This window comes from Simochromis diagramma, unplaced genomic scaffold (genome assembly GCF_900408965.1).
Source record: "Simochromis diagramma unplaced genomic scaffold, fSimDia1.1 OVJJ01000510.1, whole genome shotgun sequence".
Taxonomy (NCBI): domain Eukaryota; kingdom Metazoa; phylum Chordata; class Actinopteri; order Cichliformes; family Cichlidae; genus Simochromis; species Simochromis diagramma.
This window is the reverse complement of record NW_024387326.1, coordinates 4116966-4132778: the sequence shown is the minus strand read 5'-3', so window position 1 is coordinate 4132778 and position 15813 is coordinate 4116966. Positions and strand designations below refer to the sequence as shown.

Sequence of the window (15813 nt, the reverse complement as noted above, 5' to 3'; positions counted from 1 at the left end):
ATAATTAGGTGACTAAAGACTGTATATGCAAGTAAACTGTATTATTTTCATCTGAACTCTAACGCAGCCAGACTTGACCATTTCAGAGGAAATGGGAGTGCCTTTAACTTGTTGCAGCTCCAAAGTTTGTTCCCTTCATTTTAAATATATATAATAATGATACTTGTTAGTTAACATGTCTACAAAGAACGTAGAGGTTATGCCTGTTATTAACACCTGTGCAGTGGTAAAGGGGTAAGATGCAAAAAATTGTTCTGAATCAAGAACCAGTTCGAGATTTTTAAATCCTGCATACCTCCAAGCATATCAGTTCCTTTTTATCAATTTTTTCTGCACTACAATTATTTCAAACTTACATGTAATGTAAATAGTTTTGATGAACCTGAAAAACTGTCACTCAAATTTTTTCCACATGGAAAACAAAGGAAAATAAATAAGAAGATTTTAAAAATACATAAAGCTAAAAAGTAATTAATAAGGAATAGGGGCATAAAAGAATTGCTAATGAAACGGGTATCAGTTTGTGAAATACCATAAGCTTCATTGTTTCATTTGATTTAGCTATAAAAATGTGACTTGCACTTGCAGAGGGAAAGCACTGGATTCATGGAGAGTCATGGAGAGTGGAGAGTTTTTATTCATAAGAACATTATTGATATTCACATAAGCTGCTAAAGTTCAGTTTGCTTGATACATTGGCTATTAGAAAAATAGGCAAGAAACAAGGTAAATAGTAATAAGTAATAATTATATGTGTAGCATGTATCATACTGTGTACAGATTTTAATTTTAGAGTAACACAGCAAAGGCAGGAGGCGTGAGTAGGCATATAAACTGAGCTAATTTCTTAGTTACAGTCTCTTAGTTAGTTTGCGACACTCGCTATTACAACGCTAGTTTTGAAAGTAGTTTTAACATTATAATTATATTATAGTTTGTTTCAGTAAGAATACTTTGAAATCTTTATCAAAGCATCCTTTATATTTGTGTAGCTATGATTATTATCACATAGAGTGGATTCTGGCGTTCTCCAGCTGTCCTGGTCTCAGGCTTGACCCTGCTACAGAGTCCACGAATAATAATACTTCTATAAGTGCTGTAGTTAAAGTAGAAACTGATAGCACGGTAGTGTTTACATTCACAAACATAACCTTTGCACAAAAAAAGAAAAGGAATTGCTTAAATGATCACTGCTTTTTTCCTTGATTAGATCATCAGCCACAGTACTCTAAACAATCACAGGCCACATGATGCACCGCCCCATGCACCTCCTTTATATCCTCCATGCCAAGCACCACTCCTCTGGGCACACCTCTTCCTGCCACTACTCCTTCTACCTCTGATGGGCTAAGCACCCGGTTCCATAACCTGAACCCAGCCATTTGCCCAGCAAAACCCTCTGCAGGATCAAACCCTCCACCAACAGAGTCCTGCTCCTGTCCCAGCACCACAGATCCACCTCCGGGAACCTCCCAGCCCTTCCTGAAGTCAGAGCCTGAGGAGGCGAGGAGGTGGTCATTGTAGTGCCAGAATCGACCGTGGATAGAGGACCAAAGGACACAGACATGATGCCAGTGAGCGTCCAGAAGCGGTGACACCTGGAGACGACGATACACGGGGTCTCTAATGACAAAGTCCAGAGAGGGTGAGGAAGAAGGTGAGGATGGAGAAGAAACAGAAAAGGGTGTAGACGAAGACGAGGACCTATGTCCGTAAAGAACTAACTGATTGTCACTGTCATCGGTGGCATAGGAGAGCAGCGTGCCAATATGTGGTGTCTCCACACGAAGCCACAGGCACAGAGAGAGTTCAAGAAGAGCTGGTAGACTCAGGGAGAAGGTGACATAGTTTTCTGCTGAGGCCGAGGGGAACAACACCATGGAGTCCACGTTACAAACTGCAGACAGAGAAAGAAGACGCGTTCGAATTCATCTAAACATGGTGCCAACACATACACATGAACAAACTGAACAGTGCATGGAAAAGCTAAAACGTTGTATGAATGCAACATCAAACTGAGCTAAACAGCAAAAACAGTTGCATGAGAGGCAGTACATGAAAGATAAAAGAGGGTTTACGCAAATCTATAAACAGTAAATGTGATGCTTTTCACTCGATGATAACATGATACAATTTTGAAATGTTTCTTTCTTTGACTTTTTCAGTATCTTTTTTCAGATACTTTACTTACTGGTTGCATCCCTCTTAGGAATTGGCTGTGCTGGGATCTTGTGCTTGAGAGGAATTTGCAGAAAGTTATGAATCATCGTGTGCCTTTTGTCCTCCTCTCCTTCATCCCATCCACTAACACTTGGCTTATAAGGCCGAAGAGCCTCCGGACTGGTCCTGTTCTGTATGTCTTCTGGTGTATAATGGTTTGGAACACGGGGCAGCATCCTAGAATGCTGTTTGGGGTCTTGTAAATGTGGGGTTTCCTCAGGATGTGAATGGGATGGTTGCTGTACTTGGGGATCAGTCTGGCCCTGCAATTGAGACAGAGCCTGGTGGGTGGTGTTGATGCTGGGGAGAGTTAGCTGATGCTGATGCTGATGCTGGGAAGGATAGGGCTGTGTCTGTGCCCAAGTTTGGATCTGGGCCTGGGGCTGGGAAGGGTCTGGATGTGTTTTAGGATTTTCCTTTTGGACTTGTATTTGTAGATAAGACTCTGGCATCTGAGCTTTTGAATGTTTAGGCTGCCTTGCTGCATGGAGTTGGTCTGGCTTAGTTTCATGATCAGTGTCCGTCTGGATTTGGCTGCTTTCTTGCACTCTGGGTTGGATATGTCCTTCCAGAATCCTTCTACGCTTTCCTCCTCTATTTGTCTGACCTCTTCTGCATGGTTCATTGTATTCCTGAGGTGTGATGTTGGAGCTAACAGGCTCTCCCATCTTCTGCCTTCCATTCCCGTCTAGGACTTCACTGAGCCGGCCCTCGAGTTGGACCAAACGTGTTGCCTGGTTTTTCAGGGATTCCAGCAACCCTTTTAGTCCAATCAGCAACTCATCACGCTGGATTTGAAGAGCAGCCAGTCTCTCCTCTTGACTTCGGAGCTCTAGAGTGAGGTCGAAGAAGTCCTGATCAGGATCGGCTGTCATTTTTTCAGTCTGGTGGCAGTTCTCCCTTAACTTTCTTTCCATTGAAGTCAGGCGACCCATCAGCCGCTTATTCTTCTTCTCAAGCTTCCTGTTTGTCTCCCTGTGGTGACAGTGTGAGAAAATATTTGATTAGGTATTCTTGTGTTCTTGCTTCTCAAATCCAGCTTTTAGTATCAGACTAAGGATGAACTGCTACATTTTATCATGTATGGCATGTAAATAGCTGAATGACCTGAGAAATTACAGTTCAAAACTAATATTACTTCTCAGTGCAGCCCTTCCAGTCTCCGGGAACAGAACATTTACCCCTGGTTGCTCTGACCTGAGATCCTCTATCTCCTGTGTTGTGCTTTGCTTTAGGTGTTCCAGGTCCTGTGATACATGGTGGTAATGGTCGTTCAGCCCTTGAACACGCCGCTTTAGCGCCTGCAAGGAACTCCTGTTCTGGTTCAGGGCCAGCATGTTCAAACGGGCTCGAGTCAAAGCCTGGAACTGTTGGAACTATCAGGGAAAAAAACGTTTTCATGAGTCTTCCTGCAGATGTTTGCTCACTGACCTCAAGGTCAGGAAAATACTGAAAATCTCCAGTAAATACTGAAAAACACGTGTCACATGGTCGTGACAACTGATCATCGGGTGCTGCAAGAGATTTTCCATGATTTCAGTGCTTTTACAGCATGACTAATAACATGTATGACAGCAGAAGAGAAACAGTATTGCGAAACAGATATTCAACTTTAATCTGATAGTGTCACATAAAAAGTAAACAAACTAATAAAAAGCAAATGTTTGTGTTTCTTTTTTAACCCTCTCGTGCATTTATTCAACAACATTCACCCCCAACTACTCGCAGCAGATTGCTGCTCGGTCCTGAGCCTGGTTCTGTTTCTTTCTTAAAGGTGAGTTTTTCCTTCCCGCTGTTGCCAAGTTCTTGCACATAAGTGGTCATCTGTGTTATTTTATCTGTGTTATTTTAGGGTCTTTACCTTGCACTATACAGTAAAGCACCTTGAGGTGACTGTTGCTGTGATGCTGAGTCATTCCTGTACAAAAATGTCAAATTCCGCGATGATGCTTTTTGATGCTGCAATGAAAGAAATGCCAAAACTAACATGGAAAAACATTTCACAAGTGAGGTGTTATTTTGATTTTGATTTATTTTTGGTCATATGGCTATAGTCCTATATTTCAAACCAAACTTTTTTGGATCAGCTGAAAATTATGATGATTTTCAGATTGTGTGGAGACCTCCCCATGGGCCCAGCTCCTTTACCTTCAGAACAGCCCTGATTCTTTGAAAACAAGAACATTTTTGGCCATATTGAAATGGTAGTACCACAGCTTTTGTGACTAGTGAACAGGGATGGATTTGAGTTAGCATAGGATATAACTAGCACATAAAAAGTCATTTAAAATAAGCCGCATGCATGCAAAGGCAAGTAAAAATGTGAGTTTATGATACTGCAATAACTACTACTGTATATTATTTGCAATATAGGTAATAAGAGACTGACCTGCTCATTAAGTCGTTGGAGTTTCTGGGAAACTGGATCAAATCCCTGCACCTTTACAGTCTGAAGCTGCAGCAGAAGCGTGTAAACCAGGACCTGCATCCAGATGCCCACCACGAAGCTGCGCATGGTGCTGGGCAGTGGAGCAAGGATAGATGCAAGCTGTCGGTCTTTGTCTGGGAATGTGTAGTTGAAGGAGAAGAGAACGACATAGCTGAAAAGGGTTGGTCTTGAAACACACTATGTGAAAACAACACTTTCCACAAAATCACTGGGGAGCTGGGAGGAAATGCAGATGGCTTCAGCAGGTGCTCTGCTTCTGTCTTTCTCCCTCTTTCACTGTCAAATACAAATTAATAAACACAAAAGAGAAATGAAGTGCCCGCAATAATCGGATACACAATATTTATTAAGTGTGTTATTATAAAAGCACATTTATTTTTATTTAAAGTGCTGGAAATGGTCATTCAGCTTTGGATATGAAGTTTAGATTTATTAAAAGCTTTCATGAACTTCCTCAAAACACAGCAATCTGAAAATATATTTTCATAAAAACATATTTCGGTTAACTGAAGTAAATTCGCAGGCTTTTATGTGTGAACTTGTCTGTGTATGTGGCTGTAAAACTCATGATGTGTGGGCTGAGGGAGAAGCAGCTTGTACTTTCTTCTTCCCCTTGATTCTGCCTGGGGGGATCTGGCTCTCTTCATCTTCTGCTTTTTGTGCAAATGACCCAATCCAGGAATCCTTTTGCAGAGCCCTCCCTTCTGCTTTAATTCTTATGACTCAGTTGCAACACTGCAGCTTCAATCCGCAGTGCTAAACATGGAGAATCTCATTGCATTGATGCCAATATGCTACTTTAAATACACGCTCATGTTAAAGTGAAGTGTTCCATCAAAAGTTTTCCACATGTGAAAGTCTAGTGCAAACAGAGGTTTTACTTTCGCTTTCATTCTGACCTCCCACAAGTCCCACATGCAGCGTCAGTGCCTTTGTCATTTCATTGTCTCACCCTGGAAAGCCCTACACGGCTCATTGGCCACCAGAAGATCGAGATAATGCTTTGATCAGGCTAGATGCTGTGCCGTACTCTTTTTTAAACAAACTTGGCTGTACTTTTATTCAGCCCTTTTTGTCTCCTTTTGGGGGTTTTTTGTTGTTTTTTTAAGTCCTTTGTTGAAAGCTGGGCAGTGTATTTTGGCACACTGTGATAACGTTTTATCACACGGTGCTTTTGTGGATTTTTGTATCTGTTTTTTTTTTTTCTTTTAAACAACAACTTCAGTTTCTTTCGTGTGGAGGATCATCAACGGTCAGAATCTTGAGTCCGGTTATAAAAACCTCCCATAAAGCAAACATGGATGAAGTGACTCCACTGCTGCCGAGACAATCAACATCATCCCAGGTCTGAGCTCACTGATTGTCATTTAAAATCCTATAAGCTTAAAAGATTTAATGCAGAAATAAGATCATGTCTACATCGCTTTGTTTATGGTCTAACTCATTTCTCATTTCAGACAGACAGTATTTTTAAGCTGTGTTTATAGTGTGGGTGTCGAGCTGTTTTAAACTCTGAGTTTATGCAAATTATGTGAATAAACTAACCGTTCAGTGCAGCAGCTGAATGGAGATGTCTATCTGCAGCCTGACGGTTAACAGTCCAAATCTTTCTTTGTTTGACGGTAAAGTTGACATGTGTGAAAAATAAAAAGCATGATTTATTTTACAGTGTGATTCAAAACTCTGATGATAAATGAAAACTTGGCCTGAGTGAAAGAAATCCCACCTGTTACTATACTGATTTAACTTTCAATGAGAAACACAAACATCCCATCCTCTGACTTTGATTTGCTCATTGCCGAAATGTTGATTTCTCCATTCCAAGCAAACCGCTCATGGCTTTGCTTTGTCTGACTGCAGTGTTGCATTTTAGGATGACCTCAACAGGAAAATGAAACAGAAGTCAAGAAGCTTGTGAACTCCAGACAACTTGCTTTATGTCACTTTCTTAACTGATTACTCAAGAATATTTCAATTAAGGGTGAATCCAGAGTTTCTTGTTCTGAATTTTTTTCCTCCACTTCTGGAAAACACCACAGAACTTTCCTTAACTAAGTAATCACCTGATAATTTTAGTGCATTTGTTCAGCTGGTTTGATTACTTTTTGCTATTTTTGCACATTTAAATACAGAAAATACACAAATCCGTGCGTGACTTCTCTTCTGTAAGTTAACTCCTTTCATCACTTCCCACCTCCCTTTTCTGTCATGGTCCCTGCTCCTTCAAAGTCATGCAAACATGATCGCACACTTGAATAGAGCAGGTGCACAAATGCAAGTGTAGAAAGATGGGTTTGGCTCAGTGTCCCATTTTTGTATGGCAGGGGCCTGATTGATGATAACTGAATACCAAAGCTTTCATTTTCTGCTTTTCAACCCTTTTGTTTCATGTGGTCACTTTTCTTCCCAAAAATCCAGCTGAGTTGCAACTCTTACTGGTATGTGACTTTTAATTAACCAAACTGCTTCACATAGGTTTGTTTTCCTATACCTAAACTCCTTCCATCTGTATTTTGTGAGACGCTCAATCTAAAATAGTTTCCACAATACTGCTTTTGAGTTATTCTACTGTCAATAGAAGAACTGTCACCAGTCATGCAGGCAATAATCTCATCCTTCATTTATCTTTGAAACTCAAAACATCAACCAAACAAATATAGTTTTTAAATATTAGATATATTTTTCATTATTCATTATTATTTATATTAATATTATATTATTTTTATTATTATATATAATTCCCCCCCCCCCCCTTATATCTACTCTCTGGACAACATGCTGATTTTTAATTTATTTGGGATGACAAACCACTCGGACACTTCCACACCTATCATTGATTCACTGAACATCCAGATCAGTTTCAACTATATATGTGCAGTTGATCTTGTGTTTGAACGTGTCCACACCTCTTTGTCTTAGATTAAAAACTCTGGACTGTACCTGGCCGCATTTGCAGCGGTCCTGGGGAACTTCAACTCTGGTTACTCCCTTGTCTACCCGTCTCCCGTGCTGCCATATTTCCAGAGTCCCGACGCCGACCCTCGGCTCAGGATGAACACCGAGCAGGCCGCCTGGTTCGGATCTATCTACTCCCTAGGTGCTGCAGCCGGGGGGCTAGGGGCCATACTGCTCAACGACATGATTGGACGAAAGCTGAGTATAATGATGTCGGCGTTGCCCACAACTATCGGGTTGGTCTCAGTCACAGCATACACAACATGAAGCCCTCTTTAACACTTTTAACAGACAGATTTGCATAGAATAGAATAGGAAAAAATAGAAATGCTCTGTTATCATAGTACACATACAACAAAATTGTGAGTGCTCCACACAAACTGTGCAGGAATAAAATATAAATAGTATGACAGCAGAACAAGAGGAAGATTATAGCATACATTATAACATCGGTAATATTGTGTAAGTAGATCATTTATTTCTAAATTCTGTACTTTGATGCTATGACATCCCAACTTTAAACATTTGAAAACCTAAAATACCACTGAAAGCACATAATGCACTAAACTGGGATGAACTGGGAGCCAATGGAGCTGTTTAAGAACAGGTGTTATATGTTCAGTGGATCTAGTTCTGAAAATAATACGAGCAGCTGTATTTTGAACTAACTGCAATTTATGGAGGGATTTATGAGGTAGACCATAGAGAAGAGAATTACAGTAACCCAGACGAGATGTGACAAGAGCATTGACAAGTATGGCGGTACTGTGTGGTGTGAGTGAGGGACGAAGACAGTTAATATTACGGAGATGAAAGATTGGAACACCTCTATGAAAGCAGAAGAAGAAGAACACAATGCCACAACCATCCCAGGAGTGAATGTCTCAGCAGATTAACTCCACTGCTCAGAGAAACTGCAAAAAACTCAAGAGCTAAACCTCAGACAGGCCTCAGTCAGCATGTTAAATGAGCAAGGCTGAAAAATGATGGCTTATTTGGAAGGATTGCCAGGAGTAATCTTCTTGTCTTGGCAGCACTGCTTAGGTCTGCAAAGTTGCACCTGGTGATGTGTTTCATGAATATTACACTGTAGATTATTTATTTATTTATTTATTTTTTTGTGTCCCGTTTGGATCTTTAGCCATCAGAATTGTTGTCTTAAGGCCAAGAAAGATGCCAAGCGGATTTATTTTACCAAGTGGATCATCATGGCCTTGCCATATTGGTCCATTTGATTTTTTTTTTTCCATTTGATTGACCTTTATTATAAGTATGAATTTATTTTATTTTCAGTTGCTACAAACGGGACAGACATGACTGGGGGATAGGACAGGGAGAAAGAATGAAAGAAAGAGAGGGAGAGAAAGAAAACCAAAGGGGAGAAGAGACGGTGAGAAGGGGGGGAAGAGAGAAAGAAAAACAAAAAAACAAAACAAAACAAAACAAAAAAAACAAACAAAACACCTGGGTCACCTGTATGGAGAAAAAAAACAGAAGAGAAAGCAAACAACGAAGAGCAACATAATAAAAAAACAGCACCATCACAATAAACTAGCTAGCAGTAGATAACAGTAGATACTAAATAATAAACGATATTGTGCAGCACGCACGATAGACAGCGCACAATGTGCTTTGAGTCAGCAGCCAAGAAAGGTGTAGTCCGCGTCTGTGAACACCCGTGTGTACACTTGTGTGCATACCTGTGTGGATCAGCATGCTTGTATTCCAAAGGTTTCTCCATGTAACGATCTGCTAGGGAGTGTGGGGAGCCATAGCCCCGTCCACCAGGGTATGAAGCAGGTATGGAGGAGATCCAGGCCCCAGATATCCAGAGGCCCCAGAGTACAAGGACCCAAGGAGGACCACCAAAGGGGGGGGGGGGAACCGTGCCACCCTCCTGGGAAGAGCTGAGTAGAGCCCCAAAGGAGAGGTCACCCCGCAGCTACGGAGCAGAGGCCAGAGGGGGTTGCAGTGGCGTGCCCGCGGGCTCTGCCGGCAGCCAGCTGTGCCAGAGAGGACCGAGCTTCAGGCCCAGAGGCCAGAGGTCTGAGGGCATCCCACCCCCCGGAAGGAGCCCAGCCGGGCCACAGGCGCCCGGCCCCGCCAATTGGCCACCAGGAGTGAGCCGGTACATACATGAGCGCCCAGCCCCAGACGACAAGGACCACCAACACACCAACATCTGAGGGCATCAGCCACCGGCAGGGAGTGTAGTGAGGGGAGATAGGCCTCCGTACTTTAGAGGGCCTGAGATGTACCCAGAGAGGTTGAGTCTAAGACCCAACCTGACAATAGACACAGACGAACAGGCACACGCGGACACAGACGTGCATTCCCACCCCATATGTACAACCAAATACTCGGCACTCACCCAACGTGTAGACAGACACAAATAGACACTGCACAGACAGTCGCACTCCCCAAACATACTCTATATCCCTAGATTATTTATTTTGAATGAATAAACTGTGTATGTGTGTCTCAGGTACATGCTGATGGGAGGAGCTATAAACTTGTCCATGCTCCAGGTGGGCCGTTTCCTAACTGGCGTTGCCGCGGGGATGACTGCAGCATCCATTCCTGTAGGTAACCATGGTTATTATAATTTTTTGTATTCTCTGAGTCCCTAATACATATATGGATACCTGACTACAGCATCCTATAAAAATGTTGACAAAAGTGTTCAGTGTTCCCAAAAAAGTATTAAGAGATTGCAGTTAATTCATCCAGTTTTAAAAACACTGCATTAAAACTAGATAGACAGTCACTTCTTACTAAAATGAATAAGTCATGTGTGAGAAAGCATGAACATAGTTTGTCTAACATGTCCCTCATTAATGGGATAAGCTACACCATTGGTTACTTTTATGACAAGTGCAGAACTGAAAAGACAAGTGAGCTTAAAGTAAATTTGCATCATCAGAGCAACCAGGTTTGTCAGGAAGGAAAAATCTAGTGTCCTGTAAAGCTGGAAATATTGTTAAGTTAAAAAAAATGGAGTACTGAATCTCACCTAGACCCACAGAGCATGGATGCATGAGCTAAAACAACTTTGAGAATTTCCACATGCTAAAGAAACTAGATGCAACTATTATAATGGTAAGCGCCTCTTCTCTTCTCTTCTCTTCTCTTCTCTTCTCTTCTCTTCTCTTCTCTTACATATTTAATTAAACACTTAAACTTTATGCACTTGATATAAACTGAATGTATATCAGTCAAGTAAATTTCACTGAATATTTTACATTTTACGTAACACAAATTACATGTAAACTTTACATGAATTCCAGAATTCCTTTTATGCTGAATAACTTATTTAGCAGGTGTGCTTGTACCGTCTTTGTGAGTCATCTCAGTGTAGTTGAGTTGCTTTTTGGAGACACTACTGGCATCTTTTGACTTACTCTCTGAATTTGTACTAGTTGACTTTATGCAACTGTGATATTATGTGTGTTTGCAGGTTTACATCTCAGAGATCTCCCACCAAAAAGTGAGAGGAGCTCTTGGCTCCTGCCCTCAGATCACAGCTGTAATTGGGGCCCTGGCACTCTACGCTCTTGGTAGGAACAAACCAGTGCTGGTGCATACCCAGTTATGCCAGCTTTATACATAGTTAGCTGTCTTTGCTAAAATTGGTTGTGCATCTTACTTTTCTTGCTTTTAATGGTATTCTCATATAAAATCGTGTTGTGATGTTTTAAGTGGTGTATCTTAAAAAAGAAACTGCCTCTCTTTTTTTTTTGTATACAATGGACAGGTCTGGTGGTGCCATGGAGGTGGCTGGCTGTGGCAGGCGAGGTGCCAGCTGTGTTGATGGTTGTGCTGCTGGCGTTCATGCCCTCCTCCCCCAGAAGGCTCCTCTCAATGGGCCGGCAGCAGCATGCTGAGAGGGTGCTCCGCTGGCTCAGGGGAAATCAGTATGACGTCCAGACTGAGCTCCTTGCCATACAGGTAAATAGGCAAGCAGTTGATTTACTGGGTTTCATTGGAGATGAATATGAGACACCTCAGGATACATCCTACAGGGTTCATAGACATTAACACATTTGTTGTAACTCCATTAATGCAGCACAGCATCGACACACAGCCCAAAATCACATGGTCTCAGCTGGGAACACCAACCTACTACAAGCCAATCCTGATCTCAGTGGGGATGCGTTTCCTGCAGCAGATGACAGGCATCACACCAATCCTGGTTTACCTGGAGCCCATCTTTAAAAAGAGCAATGTCCCCCTGCCACCCAGGTTGGTGGTTTATTTCCCATGTGGATTTTATTGTTTTTAGCCTTTTGTGCTTTAATGATAATAACACAAATGATACATCTAATTAATCATTTAAATTGACTTTGAAACTCAAGAATAATCACGAAACACATCGAGTTCGTCTTTAAACTCCATATCTGTGTTTCTGTATCTGCCAGGTATGATGCTGCCATCGTGGGTTTGGTGCGCCTCGGCTCTATTGCCGTGGCAGCTTTTCTGATGGACAAAGCAGGACGCAAGGCTCTGCTGTACACATCGAGCATGCTGATGTTTTTGTCCTCTCTGACTCTCACCATGGTTTCTCACACCACACCTTGCCCTCCTGGCCCTGCTCCTCCAAACCACACCGCTCCGGACTACACCTCCCATAATGACTTTGGAAGCACTTTTATGAGCAATGCCCAAACTGCAGGGAGCATCTTGCCGATCATTTGTACCGTGGTGTTTATATTTGGTGAGTTCTGAAAGCAACAGATATTTGATTATTTGTTTCTGGCAGTCAGTGACGTGGTAGTGAGAGGTGCCAAGGGGGAAGCTGTGAGTCTCCCGCTATAGTAAACAGCTCAGCAGCTCTTGGCTGGACAAGTATGACACTTGGTAAACTTGTTATCTATGGCTTACTGACCACATGGTTCTTCTCAGTGGTTCTGATTATAACAGGCCGACGAGTAAGGGATAGATTGTCATAACATTAGTTACAGCTGCATCCATAAAGTATTTGAGTGCGTCACACAGACGTAGACTCCTGCTTATCAGTGTTAAAAACTCGACCATGCAGAAAGTCATATTATCTGTAAGATTATACAGTGAAAGTACCTGAAAATCAGCCAATATGGTTGAATTTGCTATGGCGGCGCCAATGACTGTATATCAAAGATGGACTTGAGCAGTTTGGGGGTTTTAGGTCGTTCTTTTTCTAGTGTCAGCCTCAAGTGGTCATTTAAGGAACTGCAGGTTTTGACACTTAAGCGTCAGCTTTATTTTTCAGCAGCAGAGATTACTGCTTGGTAACAAACGCCATAAACAATTAAGTTAGCATTTAAACAAATACATGTATACTTTTATGGGTTGTAGAGGAGAAACTTAGTAACCTGTCAGGCATGTGCTTTGTGTAAATTACATTAGAGGTGTTAAATCATCAGCTCTGTTATATTTAGCTGTTGGAGCCTCATTAACAGACTATGACGTGTCAACATTATATCCTCATAAAATTATGATGGACAAATATGTTGTCACACCTGCTCAGCTGAGGAAACCCCCAATGATTTACATGTTGTAGCATTAGCATGCTGTGCTGTGCTTCTTCCCTTCAGGGGTTTTGTTTTCAGACGTCGTTAATCACACCTTAAAGAAATGTCCCAGTCTGAACATCCTAAAATATGCTGTCTCTGTGCTGTGACTGTGCCTGACAAAGGGCGTCTGCTGCTTTCATTGTCTCATGATGTCATCTTCTTTAATGTGGGCTGTTAGCTTTATTATCACATTGTTGGTTGTCTCCTAGGATACGCCATGGGATGGGGCCCAATCACATGGCTGCTAATGTCAGAGGTGCTTCCACTGGCTGCCAGGGGTAAAGCTTCTGGTGTGTGTGTCACCATCAGCTGGCTGACGGCCTTCGGGCTCACGCACGGCTTCACACACTTAGTGGACACGTACGGCCTGTATGCGCCCTACCTGCTTTTCACGGTGGTGTGCGTCGTCTCTCTGCTCTTCAATGCTGTGTGCATCCCAGAGACTCGCAAGCGCTCGCTGGAGGAAATAGAGAACTACTTCAGGACGGGACGCACGTTCACCATCAACCGGTCCAGCTGAGGCCTGCATCAGTCTCATTCACATGATGTGCTTATAAAGCAGGCATGGGGGTCTTAGAAAAATGATCTGAGAGCTTGAGAGATTCCAATCAATCAAACTTAACCATCATTAAAGACTGATTTCAACTAGCTAAAAATAGTTATCACCAGCTCAAGTAGGTTCCCATTTAGGACCTTCATTAAAGGTCAGAGCAAATACACATAACTGACAATTTTAACAGCTACATTTTATCATATGATTACTTTATCATCTAATCATCTATTTTTCATCTAATTGTGGTAATAATTTTTATACACTAGTCTAGAATAATTACAAATTACAAATAATATACCTCTGATTGTTATTTTGTAGATTTATATATGTCAGACTTCCAGCACAGCTTGGAAGCACTACTGTATGATACACAGAGACAAAACTACTGAAACAATGAACAAACAAAGCTCTAAACTAAACTTCCCAGAGGAAGTGGCCAGAGGGAGAGCACAGCAGTAAGTCCACAGAAACATTTACTAGAAAAAAAGACAATTTTCTACAAATGAACAAAAAAACCTTCTGTTTTTAATTACGGGACAGTCTGATGTGCTTTTTCTGTCATTTTACAAATGTATTTCTTACAATTTCAGCCCAAAGAGTAATGTTGACGGCAATGTTTGTCTTATCACTGGAATAATTTAGACATACTGTTGAAGATGCCCTTCTGTTTTCTTATTAAAAATATCTGAGGGATTAAATGTGCATTTAAACTTCTTTACATTGGCATGAACAGCGAGTTTAAGAGGTCCAGCCCACTTGAGATCAAAGCTGGCCCGCAATGTAAAATGAATTTGACATTCCTGATGTAAACCATGCATTTTATTTATTTGAACACATTTTGCCCCTCCCTTCCTTCCCTCCCCATCTCTGGCTGCCTCCCTCTTCCTGCTCCACCACAATCACCCACACATGCAGGGCCTTGGGGTAAAGGTGTGTCACCAGGGTGCAGGGGAGGCATCCCCCCCTCTGTCCCCTTCTGGCTTCTTGTGCCCCAATTTTATCTCACAACTTAGACATTCACATTACTCACACTCTCATAATACATACATATAGGATCTTGGGGGTGGGCACGCTACACGGACTCCAAAAGACCATCAGGGTGTACGACCTCACCCCTGGCGTCGTTGCCCACCTCTCAATTTTAAATACACGTAGACATTGAGGGCTAGCAGGAGGGGCTATGCGCTTACCTGCTGCTCTCTGGCAGGTAGCTCCATGCCCTCCTGGGTTTTAAATGCACCTTAGAACACACATGCATCAACACTACATATGAGCGGGCAGAGGGAGGTTTTGGAGTCTTCTCTCACCCCCGTTCTCTGCGACCTGCTGGAGCGGGGGACCAGGAGGAGGAGTTGGCCGTCCGACTGGGGTCTGGAGTGTGGGGCCTCCCTGCTGCTGCGGAGTCGGGGCGGTCTGCTTCTCCCCACCGCAGGGAAAAAGGGTAACACCACCTGGGTCTGGGTGCAGTTTCCCCCTCAGACATCAGTGCGTTGGTGGTTCTTTGTGTCCGGGGGTGGGCGCCCGGGTACACACCGGCTCACTCCTTGGTGGCTGCTTGTCGGGGCCTGGAGCCTGGGGCTCACTCGGGCCACTTCGGGGATGGGATGCCCTCGGCCTCTCGGCCTGGGGCTCAGTCGCTCTGGCACAGCTGGCTGCCGGCGGAGCTCACGGGCGCGTCACTGCAACCCCCCCTGGCTTCTGCTCCGCGGCTGCTGAGTGAGCCCTCATCTGGGACTCTCCTCAGCTCTTTCTGGGACAGTGGCGCGGCTGCCCCTCTGTTGGTCTTCCTTGGTCTCTTGTGTTCTGGGGGCCTCTGGATGTCTGGAGTCTTGATCTCCTCCATACCTGCTTCATGCCCTGGAGGACGGGGCTGTGCCCCCCCCCACACACACACCCTCTAGCAGATCATTACATGAAGGAACCTTTTAAAAACAAGCGCGTCCATGCTCACAGGTGTACACACGGGTGCTCACACACACAAACTACACCCTTTTTGGCTCCTACCTCAAAGCACACTGTGCGCTGTCGATCTTACGTGCTGCACAATAATGTTTAATATTTAGTGTTTACTGTTATATTCCCAT

General features: G+C 43.0%; 2 protein-coding genes across 2 annotated transcripts; one reads left to right on the top strand and one right to left on the bottom strand.

The window, feature by feature from the left end:
• Positions 1–518: 518 nt before the first annotated feature.
• On the bottom strand, positions 519–4968 carry LOC120717707 (pentraxin-4). The gene is made up of 4 exons (XM_040005901.1): positions 4610–4968; positions 3418–3596; positions 2192–3195; positions 519–1897 (listed from the first exon to the last, which is right to left on the bottom strand). The coding sequence occupies exons 1-4, from the start codon at positions 4733–4735 to the stop codon at positions 1215–1217; spliced, it is 1992 nt and encodes a 663-aa protein (XP_039861835.1). The 5' UTR covers positions 4736–4968; the 3' UTR covers positions 519–1214.
• Positions 4969–5196: 228 nt separating this feature from the next.
• On the top strand, positions 5197–14427 carry slc2a6 (solute carrier family 2 member 6). The gene is made up of 8 exons (XM_040006204.1): positions 5197–6014; positions 7589–7860; positions 10110–10206; positions 11082–11181; positions 11379–11572; positions 11691–11866; positions 12043–12338; positions 13386–14427. The coding sequence occupies exons 1-8, from the start codon at positions 5967–5969 to the stop codon at positions 13694–13696; spliced, it is 1494 nt and encodes a 497-aa protein (XP_039862138.1). The 5' UTR covers positions 5197–5966; the 3' UTR covers positions 13697–14427.
• The last annotated feature ends 1386 nt before the right edge of the window (positions 14428–15813 follow it).

Excerpts from the sequence above, each read along its gene's own strand:
- LOC120717707 (XM_040005901.1), bottom strand. The coding sequence starts at position 4,735 with ATGCGCAGCTTCGTGGTGGGCATCTGGATGCAGGTCCTGGTTTACACG. Across the intron at positions 3,597-4,609 it reads TCCAACGACTTAATGAGCAG|TTCCAACAGTTCCAGGCTTT; the intron begins GTCAGTCTCTTA and ends TTTCCCTGATAG. Across the intron at positions 1,898-2,191 it reads TCCTAAGAGGGATGCAACCA|TTTGTAACGTGGACTCCATG; the intron begins GTAAGTAAAGTA and ends CTCTGTCTGCAG.
- slc2a6 (XM_040006204.1), top strand. The coding sequence starts at position 5,967 with ATGGATGAAGTGACTCCACTGCTGCCGAGACAATCAACATCATCCCAG. Across the intron at positions 7,861-10,109 it reads GCGTTGCCCACAACTATCGG|GTACATGCTGATGGGAGGAG; the intron begins GTTGGTCTCAGT and ends TGTGTGTCTCAG. Across the intron at positions 11,867-12,042 it reads AATGTCCCCCTGCCACCCAG|GTATGATGCTGCCATCGTGG; the intron begins GTTGGTGGTTTA and ends TGTATCTGCCAG.